General features: G+C 37.5%; 2 protein-coding genes across 6 annotated transcripts; both read left to right on the top strand.

Moving 5' to 3' along the window:
* The first annotated feature begins 1,935 nt into the window (after positions 1-1,935).
* LOC137739220 (trifunctional UDP-glucose 4,6-dehydratase/UDP-4-keto-6-deoxy-D-glucose 3,5-epimerase/UDP-4-keto-L-rhamnose-reductase RHM1) lies at positions 1,936-5,682 on the top strand. Its single transcript, XM_068478768.2, has 3 exons — positions 1,936-2,129; positions 3,196-4,787; positions 4,894-5,682. Exons 2-3 carry the CDS (start codon positions 3,213-3,215, stop codon positions 5,356-5,358), a joined length of 2,040 nt encoding a protein of 679 aa, XP_068334869.2. The 5' UTR covers positions 1,936-2,129; positions 3,196-3,212; the 3' UTR covers positions 5,359-5,682.
* A 5,396-nt stretch (positions 5,683-11,078) lies between these two features.
* LOC137739665 (uncharacterized) lies at positions 11,079-15,473 on the top strand. Of its 5 annotated transcripts, none has more exons than XR_015966820.1 (4): positions 11,093-11,217; positions 11,496-14,368; positions 14,468-14,620; positions 15,094-15,473. XR_015966820.1 is itself a non-coding variant. In XM_068479325.2 (3 exons), the coding sequence occupies exon 2, from the start codon at positions 11,591-11,593 to the stop codon at positions 14,366-14,368; it is 2,778 nt and encodes a 925-aa protein (XP_068335426.1). In that variant the 5' UTR covers positions 11,079-11,217; positions 11,496-11,590; the 3' UTR covers positions 14,468-14,925. The 5 variants fall into 5 exon arrangements, 2 of the variants coding, with proteins under 2 accessions (XP_068335426.1, XP_068335427.1); XR_011069101.2 differs by having other exon boundaries at positions 15,145-15,473; XR_015966819.1 differs by lacking the exon at positions 15,094-15,473 and adding an exon at positions 14,734-14,925.
* Positions 15,474-16,505: the final 1,032 nt, after the last annotated feature.

Raw genomic sequence — 16,505 nt, forward strand, 5'->3', positions numbered from 1 at the left:
CAACCCTTTGCCGATCTGATTGATTTATGCAGCATTGTGCACAACATTATGACATATATGGATGTGTTTTAGGTGTGTTTCGTTGTTTGTTGTTTGATAATTGAGACATATGTGGCACTTTTTTTTAAAAGGTGAATCATTTATTCCATAGGAAATAATCTGTATAGTTGTTTTGGAATTTAGGTATTATGATTTTTACCACAAATGTCCTTTGTTTTAGAGAAACTCTATGATGGACCGACCTATATTATGATCCGGATGAATGATAACAGAATATAAAACAACAAACGTAATAGTTAAGGATCCAATGACTAACATCTCAATGCATACTAATGTTTTGCCTGAAATCAATGGTACTTTTGTTTCGGTTTTCAATCACGTAACGAGAGTAGTAGAAACAATCATTTCAATAGGTAAGTATTTTTTTTCTGACGAATACTACGTCTTTTCAATGATGAGCCTAATTTGTCGTCAGTTGAAGTTAATTTTTCTGTTGATGGGACCTATCCATCACAAGAAGATTTCACATTAATCTACAACCGTCGATCACAACAACACTAAATTTTAGCCAACAGCATTGATACATTGTTGTCGGCCGTATACGGAGAGATCAAATCTCAGGAATCACCCTTAATTTGACTTGATTAACTTGATTGGTAAGTTAATTAAAACATAATTACCATTTTAGTTGTGAACCAGTGGCTCTCAGCCTTCCAAATCCATCGCTACCGTCCCTCCAAAAAACGCAACAAACAGTCCAATAAAATATTTATAGGTTACAAATTTTTAATTGTCTCATATTCTACCTTAAAATTTTCAATTGTATAAATCTATCTCTTCATATTAATTAATGGGAAGAGATCCTCTTCGGATCTCTCCCATCAAATCTTAGGGATTCAGAGACTCGGATTCTTGAAATTTAATGCAACGGCTAAAACAGGGGATTCTTCTAAAAATTATAATAATTGTAACAATTTGATCAAATTTTAAAGATCCGAATCTCTGGATTTCTAGAATTTAGTATATCTTCCCTTAATTAATGACGTTGTATGTGTGGATTGACGATAAAACAGACTTGCACATTATTGACCGAATTGTGTAATTGATTCTCAATCTAGGACACAAAGCATTGATTTAGGTTAATTTAGAGCACGATAATGAGGGGTTTTTTTTTTTTTTTTTTTTTTTGTCTAATTGACGAAAGTGTGGCTTAAAAATTATTTTATTAATAATTTTATAATAGACGTGTCATCAATTTAGTGAACAACGAATTGCGAGACGATCAAATAACTTAGATGCATATATTTGGATAATCTCAAAAATTTAATGATGTAACAAAAAAATTGAAACTTCATAGACCACTTTAAAAATCGCCCTCAACGAGGATGTGAAATATAATTAACCAACAAAAAAAAAAAAAAAAAAAAAAAAAAAGAGAGAAAATTGTAGCAATGATTTTTTAACTTTAACTCAATTAAAGTAATGGTCATTCAACTAAAAATCTAAGACAATTAGTCCCTTAACTTATCACAACGTGTAGCTATGGCCCTTTCTATCAATTCCGTCAGAATTCCGTCAAAATGTGTTATGTTGGAAGGAAATATTGCTACAATTGTGTTAAGGTCAATGAACTATTTCTCTAATTGAGTTAAAATTAAGGGACCATTTCTCTAATTGGATTAAAGTTGAGGAACCTTTACTACAATTTTTCACATTTGGTTTTATATATTTGCCCATTAATTCAACCTCACATACATTGCACGTGACTCATGTTGATGGAAGTTCTAACGAAATTGACAAAAAGGACTATAACTGCACGTTTTGATGAGTTAAAAGACTAATGGTATGAGTTTTTAATTGAAGGATCATTGCTACAATTGTGTTAAAGTTAAAGGGTGATTGCAATAATTTACTAAAAAGGAAATATATAGTTGTAAATGCAAAATTCAATTCTTTTGTGATGCGTATTTATAAATATCCCGTTCTGTACCTTCCCTCCTCACACGCTCTCATCTCCTTCTCTCTTTTTTTTCTAGTCATTTCTCGTCTTGCTTCTTCAACCTGTCTTAAATCCAGCACAGGACAAAAGGCCGCGAATTGTACTCAAGATCCACTCCAATCCAGGATTTGTAAGTCAATAAAGCTTCAATCTTTCATGTTTTTCTGTAATTAAACTTGTTTAATTTACTTAATCACGGGTCAATAGCTGTTAATCAAGGAAAAACTCCCTCGATGTAGACTCAGATCTCCTGCTTATGCATGGAGTAATTCGAATTTAAGCGTGTTTTATTGGGTTGATGCTAGTAAATTCAATGTGGGTTGTTATTTGTTTGCTTTATGAATGTTGGGTTTTTGGCAGATTTTGATTTTTGATTTTTTTTAGTGGGTACGATCTGGGTCGGTTTTGTGCTGCATTTTTTTTGTTTTTGGATCCTGGTTGATTGCAATTTGCATTGCTGGGGGGTCTGGTTGCTTCGTTGGAAAATTGGTTTCGAAAAACGAAATGCTTGTTTCTCTTTGAAAATCAAGTCAGGAATCCGTTAAAAGAAGCTATTTTTATGGCCTAATTAATTATTCATAAGAGTTTCTTGTTCCTTCCTAAACTCTGCTGTTTTTTTTACAGTAATTCTGCAGTTATCTTTTAATCTGGCGGTTTTCGTTCGTTTGATGGTTATTAAATGTTTTATCAGCTTATTTTGTGTCACCTTTAACATGACATGAAACGTGAAAATCAGATGGAAGGGTTGTCTTCCTTCTGTATTTTATAAGTGCTGATTGGAGAGGCATGCTAAATTTCTGCTAGTCATTTCGGATCAAGGTTTGCATCGATGTCTATACAAGCAAAATAACTTTACATTGTAGTTTTTTTTTTTTTTTTTTTTCCTTGAAAGACTAATGCAGCAAATTTACCTCCCTTTTTTTAGGTTTGTTTAGAGAGTGGATGCCTATGCACCAAAAATCTGTTTTCTTTACATTGTTATCTCACTTGAAATTGAGTCTAAGAATGATGAAGGTCTATTAAATTCTTAATGATAGGTTATAAAACATAAAAGTCTCGGTAGCAAGTTTGTTTTGTCCGTGAATTTCCATTTTTTGTTTGTGTCAATGGCAATATATCTCCTGGATTTGTTAGCATGCTTTCTTTTAGTTGAGTTTTGGGATTCTTAGTCAACCTTTGTATGCTGTATTATGCAGAAGTCCTTTGGATCAATATGGATACTGCGTATAAACCGAAGAACATCCTCCTTACTGGAGCTGCTGGCTTCATTGCTTCCCATGTTTGCAACCGGCTTATCCGGAACTACCCTGCCTACAAGATTGTGGTCCTTGACAAGCTTGATTACTGTTCAAATTTGAAGAACCTTAATCCTTCAAAGTCGTCTCCCAACTTTAAGTTTATCAAGGGAGACATAGGCAGTGCTGATCTTGTCAACTTCATCCTTTTGACCGAGAACATTGACACAATAATGCACTTTGCAGCCCAGACCCATGTCGACAACTCTTTTGGTAACAGCTTTGAGTTCACCAAAAACAACATCTACGGGACACATGTTCTTCTAGAAGCTTGCAAAGTCACTGGTCAAATCAAAAGATTCATTCATGTAAGCACAGACGAAGTCTATGGGGAGACAGATGAGGATGCTGTGGTGGGAAATCATGAGGCTTCTCAGCTTCTTCCGACAAACCCCTACTCTGCAACTAAAGCTGGAGCAGAGATGCTTGTTATGGCATATGGGCGTTCATATGGATTGCCTGTGATAACGACCAGAGGAAACAATGTTTATGGCCCCAACCAGTTCCCTGAAAAGATGATTCCAAAATTCATTCTCTTGGCTATGCAAGGGAAGCCTCTTCCGATTCATGGTGATGGATCCAATGTCAGAAGTTATCTCTATTGTGAGGATGTAGCAGAGGCATTTGAAGTCATTCTCCATAGGGGTGAGGTAGGCCATGTGTACAACATTGGGACGAAGAAAGAGAGGAGGGTGGTTGATGTGGCCAAGGAAATTTGCCAACTATTTTCTCTGAACCCAGATACTTATGTAAAGTTTGTAGAGAACAGGCCCTTCAATGATCAGAGATATTTCTTGGATGACCAGAAGCTGAAAAGCTTGGGATGGTCGGAAAGGACTTTGTGGGAGGAGGGTTTGAGGAAGACCATGGAATGGTATGTCAAGAATCCCCAATGGTGGGGAGATGTTTCTGGGGCACTGCTCCCTCATCCAAGAATGCTTATGGTTCCCGGAATTGAAAGACAATTTGATGGTTCCGATACTGGCGATTCTGCTTACCCTTTGTCAGCAAGTGATTCTAGTCCGAGCAAAATGGTTGTTCCAGCTCCAAGGAACATCCAATCTACTGAGAAGCCATCTCTGAAGTTTTTGATTTATGGTAAAACAGGGTGGATCGGAGGCCTTCTTGGGAAGATTTGTGAGAAGCAAGGGATACCCTATGAGTATGGACGGGGGCGTCTTCAGGAACGGTCACAGCTCATGGCTGATATTCTGAGTGTTAAACCAACCCACGTTTTTAATGCTGCTGGAGTGACTGGCAGACCCAATGTGGATTGGTGTGAATCTCATAAGCCAGAAACAATTCGGACCAATGTTGTTGGTACATTAACCTTGGCTGATGTCTGCAGAGATCACGGCCTCCTAATGGTGAATTATGCCACTGGTTGCATTTTCGAGTATGATGATGCCCATCCACCAAGATCGGAAATTGGGTTCAAGGAGGAAGACACACCGAATTTCGCGGGCTCATTTTATTCCAAAACCAAAGCCATGGTCCTTTCTCCAACCATCATATCTATTACTGTGATAATCTTGAAAGAAGTTTTTAAATAGCTCCCAAATTCCCAACTGATATCTCTTTCCCATTTTTGTGTAACAGGTTGAAGAGCTTCTAAAGGAGTATGAGAATGTTTGCACTCTTAGAGTTCGAATGCCAATATCATCTGATCTCAGCAACCCACGCAACTTCATCACAAAGATCTCGCGCTACAATAAAGTGGTCGACATTCCAAACAGCATGACAATCTTGGACGAGCTTCTACCCATTTCAGTTGAGATGGCCAAGAGGAACTTGAGGGGCATATGGAACTTCACAAACCCCGGGGTGGTGAGTCACAACGAGATTCTGGAGATGTACAAGAACTACATTGACCCCAGTTTCAAGTGGACTAATTTTACTGTGGAAGAACAAGCCAAGGTTATCGTTGCAGCAAGAAGTAACAATGAGATGGATGCATCAAAGCTGAAGAAAGAGTTCCCGGAACTGCTCCCGATCAAGGAATCGCTGATTAAATACGTGTTTGAACCCAACAAGAAAACATTTGCAGGTGGAGCAGCAATTTAAGTGTCTCATGAAGTAGACCTCGGTACCGATCCTATGCATTTGTTTATTTATTTATTTATTTATCCTGTGGGAATTAGCTAGGGTTGTAGTAATTCTCATGTTGTGGTTCCATCAGTCTCATCCTATGAATTAAGTTAAATTTGTTTCTGTGATAGATTAGGATAATTAACTAAGTTGGTGGCATTGGTTCTGGTTTGTTTAGTTATTCTCATGTTTTGATAAGAAGCTATGGAATTGCTTCAGAATACTTAGAGGGGTCTACTGTAAGTTGGGGCATTGTAATTTTCAGATATGTAACCAATAAAATTATTTTTATTTAAACAAGAGCTTTATTTATTTTATTTTTTTATAAGAATTAAACTCCTACGGTGAGCCAAAACTTGAGTTCTATAAGACTAATTTTAATTCTTTAAGTATTATGTTATAGAAATCAAACTCAAAATACTTGATCATACAAGTACATATACATGTGACACTTCAGATGAGATCTCTGGCTATTAATATTCTTTAACTGAAATCTTGTTTGTTTTTAGTTTTTTATCGAAATCTCTGACATTAATGTAATAGTGTAAGTTACTATATTTTTTTAATTAAAATTTATATTTGTTTATATTAATGAGATTTTAAATATTGTCACATCCTAGTTCCGGCTTCGTCGTAGCACGATATTGTCCGCTTTGGGCCCCGGCCACACCCTCACGGTTTTGTTTCTGGGAACTCACACGAGAACTTCCCAGTGGGTCACCCATCCTAGGAATTGCTCTCGCCCGAACTCGCTTAAATTCGGAGTTCCGATGGAATCTGAAGCCAATGAGTTCTCAAAAACCCTCGTGTTGTATGGTGGTGGGCATGTACATACAAAACACATCACCCCCTCATCGTTGGTCGATGTGGGATGTTACAATCCACCCCTTTAGGAGCTTGACGTCCTCATCAGCACACTCGCACCACACAGCAGAGTGGCTCTAATACCATTCTGTCACATGCCAGTCCCGGCTCTGCCGCAACACAATATTGTCCGCTTTGGGCCCCGACCACGCCCTCACGGTTTTGTTTTTAGGAACTCACATGAGAACTTCCTAATGGGTCATCCATACTAGGAATTGCTCTCGCCCGAACTCACTTAACTTTGGAGTTCCGATGGAATCTGAAGCCAGTGAGTTCTCAAAATGTCTCGTGCTATATGGAGTTGGACATGTATATATAAGGCACATCACCTCCTCACCATTAGTCGATGTATGTTACAAATAAAACCCATAATTTGTAGGATTAAAAATAATAAAATATAAATTATATTCTCTATTATATTGTGTGTGTGTGTGTGTGTGTACATTCATCAAAATTAACAAAAAAAAAAAATATTGTACCAAAACATGGATATATTATTTAGAACACACAAAAAATGAAGAAGATATTAGGCTTAATAATATTAGTAAATTTCTTCGATTAAACTTAACTTAGGTACATTCTCAAATCAACGAAAAAAGAATGTACCCATATAAGTTTAAAAATGAATTAAAAAAAAATTGAATAGATTTTATATTTAAAAATTGGGTAAATTTATATAAAAAAATGGACATTTTACATATAACAAATTATTATATTTAAGAATGAGTACATTTAAGATTAAAAAAAATTAAAAATTATATGAGTGGATACATTTAAGATTAAAAGATTAAGAATCTTTTTATAATTCCCAAAAACTAATGGGTGCAAACTTATTATAATTTTTTAAACTACTTAAAAAACTTACTATAAAATACAATAGTCATAGTTTCTATGTATATATTGTATATTAAAATATGTATTATTGTGTTATTATTCTATATAAATTTTAAAAATTTAAGTTTTATTTATTTTTATAGTATCCATTAGGCAACATGACACATCCCGACCCGGAATATCCACTAGGACCTCAAATCGAGCTGTGCTGGTTAACACCTGGAAGGTAACGAAACCATAAAGTGTGATAGTGTATAAAATGTGAATAAATTAAAACCTAAAAGTGCTTAAGTACACGAGTGCGAAATGAGCGGGTCTGGACCCATTTCACGCGTGATACAGAGCATAGGTATAGTACAGTAAGGTAAGATAATGATTATGCCATCATAAGAAGACATATGTACTGAAAAGTGCCACGAATTCTCGTCGATACAGAACTCTACTACTAAAACCTGGAAGGGTGCAAAAATAAAAAATGTGAGTAAGCGAAACAAAAACTTTTCAAACCAATTTCAATTACCAAAGGTAGTAACCCCTTGTCGTAACACTTGTATAATTTTCCAGAAAATAACAGGCATGACTATAACTCAAAACCATAACCAAAATAACAGTCTCACAGCTATGCCGTCTAACCCAGGTGAAATAAATCAATATGAAGTGGTATGTCAGCCGGATCCACCTATTGTGGCCTGTACATCTGAACCCATAGCTCATCAACATGCTAGGCAATAGCTCATTAACATGATAACCGGGGTCACCTCACGTGACCCATACGGCTGAATCAATAACTCATCAACATGCTAGCCAATAGCTCATCAACCTACTAGCCAGAGTCAGCTCACGTGACATGTACGGCTGAATCAATAACTCATCAACATGCTAGTAAATAGCTCATCAACATGCGAGCCGGAGTCAGCTCACGTGACATGTACGGCTGAATCAATAACTCATCAATATGCTAGTCAATATCTCATCAACATGCTAGCTGGAGTCACCTCACGTGACCTATACGGCTGAATCGGTAGCTCATCAACATGCTAGCCAGAGTCACCTCACGTGACCTACGTTCACCTTTGCACTTCAAAGCATTCACAATAATTATGTGCAGATAATATACATATGGATATGTCATGATGCAATCTAGTACTCAACCATAACATAGTGTTTCCAAATATATATATACAACATGGCGTGAAATGCATAATCTATAACGCCCCACTTCCAAACTATTTATTTTCGAGAATAATTATCGCTGATAAGCCCAACTAGACACTTGTTTAACTAACTATCATTACTTACGTTTCCTTACTTTAATTTCTTGATTCTTCACACATTGATTTATGACCAATATTTAACCTTAAAATTAACGTTTATATAGTTGTTTCGCATATAGGTGAGACCTATCATCAGGATGAGCGCAGTCAATCAAGGCTTGGGGGCTACGACCCTTCCACATATCAGTGAGGAGGCTTTTGGTTTTCCGTATATACCTATATACTTGAGATTTTTCTCAGAAAATGTGTTTAAATGAAATTACGTTTGAAATGCCATGCCTATTGATTTATGCTTAGACTATGAATTTGTATGATATGTGTATATTGTGATTTGACGCAATGGACAATCAGGTAAGTACCAGATGAGTTGTAGATTGTTTATGTGAATTGATGATTATGTGAGATGTGTTGAGAGTTCATAAACCTACACCCCGGTGTTAGTGCTCCCGCCCGTGGTTAGGGCACAATCATTCACGTGATGTTCACCTCCCGCACTATTGGATCTAACTTAGGTGCACAGTCCTGTCGTACAGACCATTATAGGTGGTTCCAATTCGTAGGTGACCCGCGATAATTCACATAGTCTTCACGTGATCGTAGCACTTGAGCGTATTTATTTACACTCAGTCTTGTCGTACAGACCATTTTAGGTGGTTCCGACTGGTGTGTAGGTATATTTGTTGAGATGTGGATTTAAGCCGTACAGGTCACGTTAGGTGACTCCGGTTGACTTATCATTTGCATTTATTTATATCACCTGGCTTACATATTTTATTGCTTTATTTATATCACCTGGCTTACATATTTTATTGCTGAGATATTCGACATGGCATATTTGTGAATTTTGCTATTTCGAGCATGGTTGTGGTATAGATATGTATTCTATTTTCTAGGAAATTATACAGGTTTTACGGCGAAGGGTTACAATCTTTGATAAATGAAATGGTTTTGAAAAGCTTTGTTTTTGCCCACTCACACTTTCTGTTTTGCGCCCTTCCAAGTTCTAGTTATGAGTGCTTTTTGGTGGCTTACGAGGAATCCACAGCAGTTCTGACAGATTATCACCATTGTAGATTTACCTTTGGTGTTGTATAATTAGTAATCGTCCTGCTGGACTACACTTAGGCTATTTATGCTCTGGTTGTGAATTCACACTTATTTCGTCTTGCACCTTATCTTATCTAGTGTTCTAGTTAGTTGGGTTTTTATTTATTTGCATTTCTTATATTAATATTCCTATCTCTACTTAGTACGAGATCTTTTGGGAGCTCACTAGCTTCGGGTTTCGTAGGAACTCTGAAGTTAAGCGAGTTTGAGCGAGAACATTCCCAGGATAGGTGACCCATTGGGAAGTTCTCATGTGAGCTCCCAGAAACAAAACCGTGAGGGCATGGTCAAGGCCCAAAGCGGACAATATCGTGCTACGGTGGAGTCGAGATCTAAAGCAGACAATATCGTGCTACGGTGGAGTCGAGCCCAGGATGTGGTGGGGACCAGGGCCAGGATGTGACAATTTGGTATCAAAGCCAATCTCTGGTCGGAAGTGTGCCAACGAGGACGTCAGGCCTCTAAGGGGGTGGATTGTAACATCCCACATCGCCCAGGAGAGTGGATCATATAAGCATTATATGTATATTCTCATCTCTACTTAGCACGAGTCCTTTTGGGAGCTCACTGGCTTCGAGTTCCGTAGGAACTGTGAAGTTAAGTGAGTTCGGGCGAGAGCATTCCTAAGATGGGTGACCCACTGGGAAGTTCTCATGTGAGTTCCCAGAAACAAAACCGTGAGGGCATGGTCGGGCCCAAAGCGGACAATATCTTGCTACGGTGGAGTCGAGCTCGGGATGTGGTGGGGCCCGGACCGAGATGTGACACAACAAGTAAGATTAAAAAATTATAAAACACATTAAAAATAAAAATATAAAGTAATTTAAAAATGCCAAACACATTAAAAAAAATATAATAATTAATTTACAAGTGCGAAAAATTTGAAATAATATTAATATGCAAACGCTAGTGATCGCATCATCTGCATTGTGAGGATGGGTACATCATCATTTGAATTTTTAAAACCATACAAACCCACATGTATGGTATTTTTAAGGGAGTTCAAAATAAATCAATATCATTTCCCTTAGTGGTTGAAGAAAATTGAAGGGTTTTATTGTAAAAAAAAACGTGTAAGGTTTCGTTAATCTTGAAACGCAACTCCTTTCATTTTGCATATCCTTGAACCTTAGTATTTTGTAGTAATATACTAATGTTTTCTTATTAGACTCTTATATTGGGGTTCCTAATACTTAAAAGACAATTGTTGTTTTTATGTTTTGAAATAATATTTATGTCATAATGTGGTATACATATACAAATTTAGTATTATGTTTTATATTTTCAATATTTATTGATTTAAAATATATTTTTCTTAACCGGTAACGGGTCGGGTCATATTACCTGATAATATTAACAGGTCAATTTCAAATCGGATCATATTACCGGTTTACTTTAACAGATCTTCTACAACACTACCCATTAAAATATCGAATATATTCCAAAAACAACACGAACACCAAAAAAACACGACATGAAATGCCATTGCCAGGTCTGCTAAAAATAGAAGGCCTGATAAAAAATAAAAAAAAAACAATAATAAAGATCCGACGGTTGCAAATACTCCAAATATCATAGAATGTTTTAAAATCTTGACCACGTTAATAAGCGTAATTTATATTTTTCTAGTCGAAAAGTAAATAATTTGTTAGAAATTTGCCGACGGCGCTCACTAAGTTGCGCGCCCTTCTGCCGTGCTTCGAATCCAAATCACAATGATATCGATACATGTCCCAATCTCCTCTCCCAGCTCCAGGTAACTTTCCAATCCCAAAACCCTAATTTTTTTCCCCCAAATTTGAGTTCCTCAGCTGCTCCTGCACTTGAATTATTCTCTTATTCTTTCGTTTCTCTGATTAATGCTAAAGTATGATTCTTTTGGATTGCCGCAATGTTGGTAGGGTTTTGAGTCAATCAGAGTGATGCATTTTTCGTTTTGAATTGTGTAAATTTTTTGTGTTATGAATTTGATTTGTCATATTCTGGGAATGTTAACTATTAGGGTTTTGATGATGGAAATAATTGGCAAAACAGGTTCCGGGTGTCATCGATTCTTTGTTAGTGTATGATATTGCTCGTTTCGTCTTTCGTTTGGGTGTTCGAGAGGGTTCCTTTGGCTGTACATTTTGATGGATAAGGAGGAGAATGCTACTAGTGATGGTGATCATGAGGAGGCTTCTCAGTATGAACTGGCTGTGTGTCCCGAAGAAGACATGGAAGAAGATGTCGACGATGACGAAGAGGATGACGAAGATGAGGAGGTGGAGGAGGACAATGAGGATGAGGAAGAGAATGTCTTGAGTTTTATAGATGGGATTAATCCTTTGGATCTTGTGGAAGATGATGGTGGTGACCAACTTTATCAGCGACTTCTGGGGGCGGATTATGAGGCTTTAGCTGAGAGAAAGAGAAAAGCACTTGTGGACAGCCGGCCCGAAGGTTCGGTTAAGAAGGCCAGGCGGGAGGATCTTACTGGAGCAAGCATGGAGGAAATAATGGAGGCCATGAATTATGGTATGCAAAGGAGATCAAGGAAGTCTAAGAAAAGGGGTAGACGAAAAGGATCAACGAAGAAGCTAACCCCCGAGATTAATAGAATGCTTGGTGAAGCTAATCTTCACTATGCATTTGGCCGTTTTGAAGAGGCCATACCAATCTTGACAGAAGTTGTAAAGAAAGCACCAGATTTGCCTGACTCGTATCATACACTTGGAATTATCCATGACAATCTTGGTAATGAGTTGGATGCCTTGAATTGCTACAGAATTGCTGCATTTTTAGCACCAAGAGATCCAGCTCTTTGGGAACTGCTTTTTGACCGGTTCAATAAACGAGGCAACAGTCATGATGCGATTTATTGCCTTTCAAGAGCAATATCAGCAGATCCCAAAAATGTTAGTCTGAAATTTGATCGTGCTTCACTTTATGTTAAGCTTGGAGATTATCAGAAAGCGGCAGCATCTTATGAACAGATAGTACAAGCCTATCCTGATAATGTTGAAGCACTCAAGACGGGAGCAATGACGTATGAAAGATGTGGTCAGCAAGAGCGTTCTATACAGATTCTAGAGGACTATCTCAGAAATCATCCAACTGAAGCTGATCTTAGTGTCATTGATCTGCTGGCTTCCATACTTATGGAAAATAACTCACATAAGGAAGCCCTTCAGCATATTGAGCATGCACAACTGGTATTCTGTTCAGAAAAAGAGATGCCTATGGCAATGACAACTAAAGCAGGAATATGCCATGCTTACCTTGGAAATATGGAGAAGGCAGAAAGTATTTTTAGTGCTCTTGATGAGAAGAGTGCAGATAATGCTGACTTGATTGCTAAAGTTGCAGAGTCATATATGAGTCTTGGGCATCATAGTTCTGCGTTGAAGTATTATTTGATGTTGAAAGGAAATGTCGAATTTAATAATGGCTTTATAATTATGAAAATCGCTCAATGTCATTTGTCCTTGAATGACAGAGTACAGGCAATTTTGTGCTTCTACGAAGCTTTAAAGACATTTGAAGATGATATTGAGGCTCGATTAACACTGGCTTCTATTCTTGTTGAAGAAGCCAGAGAAGATGAAGCCATTTTGTTGCTATCTCCTCCGAAAATTCTACATCGTATGGATCCCCAAACGGATAAATCAGAACCATGGTGGTGCAATGGAAAGGTGAAACTGAAGCTTTGCGACATCTACCGAGCTAAGGGGATGACCAAGGAATTTGTAGATACAATCTATCATCTGGTACACGAGTCACTGAGCATTGAATCACTTCAGCAAAAGGTGAAAGTGAAAAGGAGGCTCACAAAAACTGTCCTGTTAGAAAGAGTCAAAGTCCTGGAGGATCACCAAAAAGAGAACCTATTGTGCAGATCTAGACCAGTAGCTCCTGCTTCAGATCTGCTTAAAGCTGCAAGAGCGAAGAAGTTGCTTCAGAAGAAGGCAAAAGTAAAGGAAGATAAGAGAGCTGAGGCCATGGCTTCTGGAGTTGACTGGCAAAGTGATGATTCAGATGATGATCCTCCGGACGAAATACATAAGGAACCTCCCCTGCCAGATCTTCTCAAGGATAAAGAGCATAACGACCTCATAATAGATTTGTGTAAGTCACTGGCCTCCTTGCAAAGATATTGCGAAGCATTGGAGATAATAAATCTTTTCTTGAAGACGACTCGCAACATGTCTTCTGTTGCGGAAGAACTCAGGTCTCTTGGAGCTCAAATTGCATACAACACACCTGATCCTGAGCATGGGGTTAACTGTGTAAAATACATTGCAGACCAGCATCCATATAGCAATGCTGCCTGGAATTGCTATTACAAAGTAATTACCAGATTAGATGACTGGTATGCGAGGCATTACAAGTTTCTACGCAATAAGAGAGACAAACTCAAAGACTGTGCACCTCCCAATCTCATTTCTGGGCATCATTTTACTAAAAAAAGCCGTCATCAAGATGCCGTGAGAGAATACCTAGAAGCTTATAAATTATTGCCAGAGAATCCCCTTATTAATCTCTGTGTTGGTACTGCCTTAGTCAACTTAGCCCTTGGACATAGACTTCAGAATAGGCACCAGTGTGTTGCACAAGGCTTAGCATTCCTCCACAACAACTTGCAGCTTTGTGAATTCAGCCAGGAGGCATTTTACAACATAGCCAGGGCGTACCATCAAGTCGGCCTTGTGACTCTGGCAGCTTGGCATTATGACAAAGTTCTTGCAATGCAAGTGAAGGATTACCCCATGCCAAAGCTTCCCCATGAAAAGCCAGAGTCTGCTGAAAATAAAAAATCGGGTTACTGTGACCTTCGCAGAGAAGCAGCTTTTAATTTGCATCTCATCTACAAAAAAAGTGGAGCGGTTGATCTTGCTCGAACCATCTTAAGAGATCACTGCACTTTCTGAGTATGCAACTCTACATTAAAACATTAGAATTCGGTTGCTCTTTGTTCTTGGTCTTAAGTATGTGAAATAATAACAGTAAAATTCCTTTGCCTGTTGCAGGAATTATGTTCCTGATCTCAGGTATTGCGACTGTTTGAATGAGAGGGTGGCTTCCTACTCCCTAGTTGATCTCTTCAGTTCTCTCGAAAGGCCTATTAATGGTTTTCCGTGGTCTAATCTGCTGAGAAATGGGAGGGAAACACTAAAAGAAAGGTATGTGATCCACTCAGCAATTTGTACATGACATTACTGCAAAGCCAGTGTTAAATCCCTTATTTCATGTCCAAAACAAGGGCCAACCTGATATTTATTTCATTACTTCACAGTCCATCTCTCTGTCTCCGCCTCAAATATATAATATCCTTACACACAAGGGGTTTCAATAGATTAGATACCAGATTCGAAACGTTACTTTCAAACGTTTTGTATCAATAAAAAACGATGGAAGTTGAGAACTTGCAAGTGAATTATATGAAATTTGATTTAATATGATATAGATTGATGGTATTGTTCCAGAATTACTTTTTATCTTGGCCAGGTTATGATTTTAGTTCATGTAATTTGAGTGAAGTTTTACTTTCGTTCTTATGGTTTGAGGCTTGAGCTGTCGCGATTTGACTCAGTTTACTAATTGTTGCAATTCAAGGACAATGACCTACTTTTGTCAATCTATTCTATCTATTTAGCTCGTGAGTGACATGTGTCCTTCGCATTGATACTTAAGAAGGAAAGTGCAGGTGAATATTCCTATACTACCCTTGTTGGTCCCGAGGGACGGAGGAGGTTAGGTTAGCCTAAAGATGGTTATTGGTTCAACTGTTCAAGGACGCGGGTTGCCCTTGAATTCTCAAAGTAAGAAGGGGTAGAGAAAATGTCTTGAGCCAATGTTCGAGTACCTAGCGCCACAGCCAAAAATACAAAGTATCGTAATCATTCTTTGGCCTATTTGTTTTCTTTTTCTGCTAGGTCAGATGTCACTATTACTCGTGGTGAAAAACTACATTTGTGTAAATTGTCATACAACGCCCCCCACATTTATGTAATTTGATGATCTTTTTTGCTTTGACTTTGGCTCTTTTATTTCCCATTTACCCATACTTCAGACAGATTCTTGCAGTCAAGAGACATCCCGTAACAATTATCTAACAATAGTTTGTTATATGAAAGGGAAGTGTTATTGGTACTTCAAAAATCTCATTATACACTCCTCAAAAGTGTATTTTTCTTTCTAACTATAGAAAGTTTGGAGTGTATGGAGTGCCAATAACAATTCCCATATGAAATTATAACAATCATTTATATCATCGATAGTGTTGCTAGACAATATATTAATTGCAAAAGAGTCTCTTCATACCTTCCCGTACTTTTGACCTTTTGTTCTTTGTCTATTTTGTACCTGATGGGACTCTCAACACCCAAGGTCTAGCAATTCGAACCATTCAAATTGAATTAGACGTCCTCATTAGTTCATTTCGCTGGTTCATCACACAAGTTAAGGGCTTCAAATTTTCTTTCAAACAAAACCAACTGCTCGGATTGTCTGATTCTTAAGCTTTGAACACTAAGGTTCAGAGGGGGTCCAAATTCAACTGCAAGTCCTAAGCAAATTAGATTGATGCCGCGTGTATATCTAAATTGCATGATACCCGGCTGAAGGTTGGGTCGACATAAATAAAAGGATGGAACACCAACTTTGTGGGCCCATGAAATTATGAGAAGCCCACATTTAACTTACCTTTGTGGAATCTCATAATTGGATCCTTGATTTTAGCGACAAAATGGAGCTTCTAGTACTCATGTGCTTTCAAACCCAAATTTAGAAAGGGTAGCGTTACCTACACGTCATTTTTTATATTATGTACATCTTCTAATTTTCAAATTTTAGATACTAATTAAAGATGATCAAATAACAAAAATTAAGAAACGGTGTGTGGAAAGTAAAAAAAAAAGTGTGAATAGTAGCACCTTTTAAGAAAATAATCTATATAAAAACTAGTTCATCGCTATTGTGGTGTTTCAATTTAATATACAATATTATGTATTGTTCAGCTATACTAATTTTCTCTCTTTTCCAAAATAGATCTAAAAACTCCATAGC

This window comes from Pyrus communis, chromosome 9 (assembly GCF_041283825.1).
Source record: "Pyrus communis isolate YQ-2024b chromosome 9, ASM4128382v1, whole genome shotgun sequence".
In the NCBI taxonomy this organism is placed as follows: Eukaryota; Viridiplantae; Streptophyta; class Magnoliopsida; order Rosales; family Rosaceae; genus Pyrus; species Pyrus communis.

Coding starts and splice junctions, on each gene's coding strand:
- LOC137739220 (XM_068478768.2), top strand. CDS start 3,213: ATGGATACTGCGTATAAACCGAAGAACATCCTCCTTACTGGAGCTGCT. Junction 4,788..4,893: donor ATTCCAAAACCAAAGCCATG/GTCCTTTCTCCA, acceptor TTTGTGTAACAG/GTTGAAGAGCTTCTAAAGGA.
- LOC137739665 (XM_068479325.2), top strand. CDS start 11,591: ATGGATAAGGAGGAGAATGCTACTAGTGATGGTGATCATGAGGAGGCT.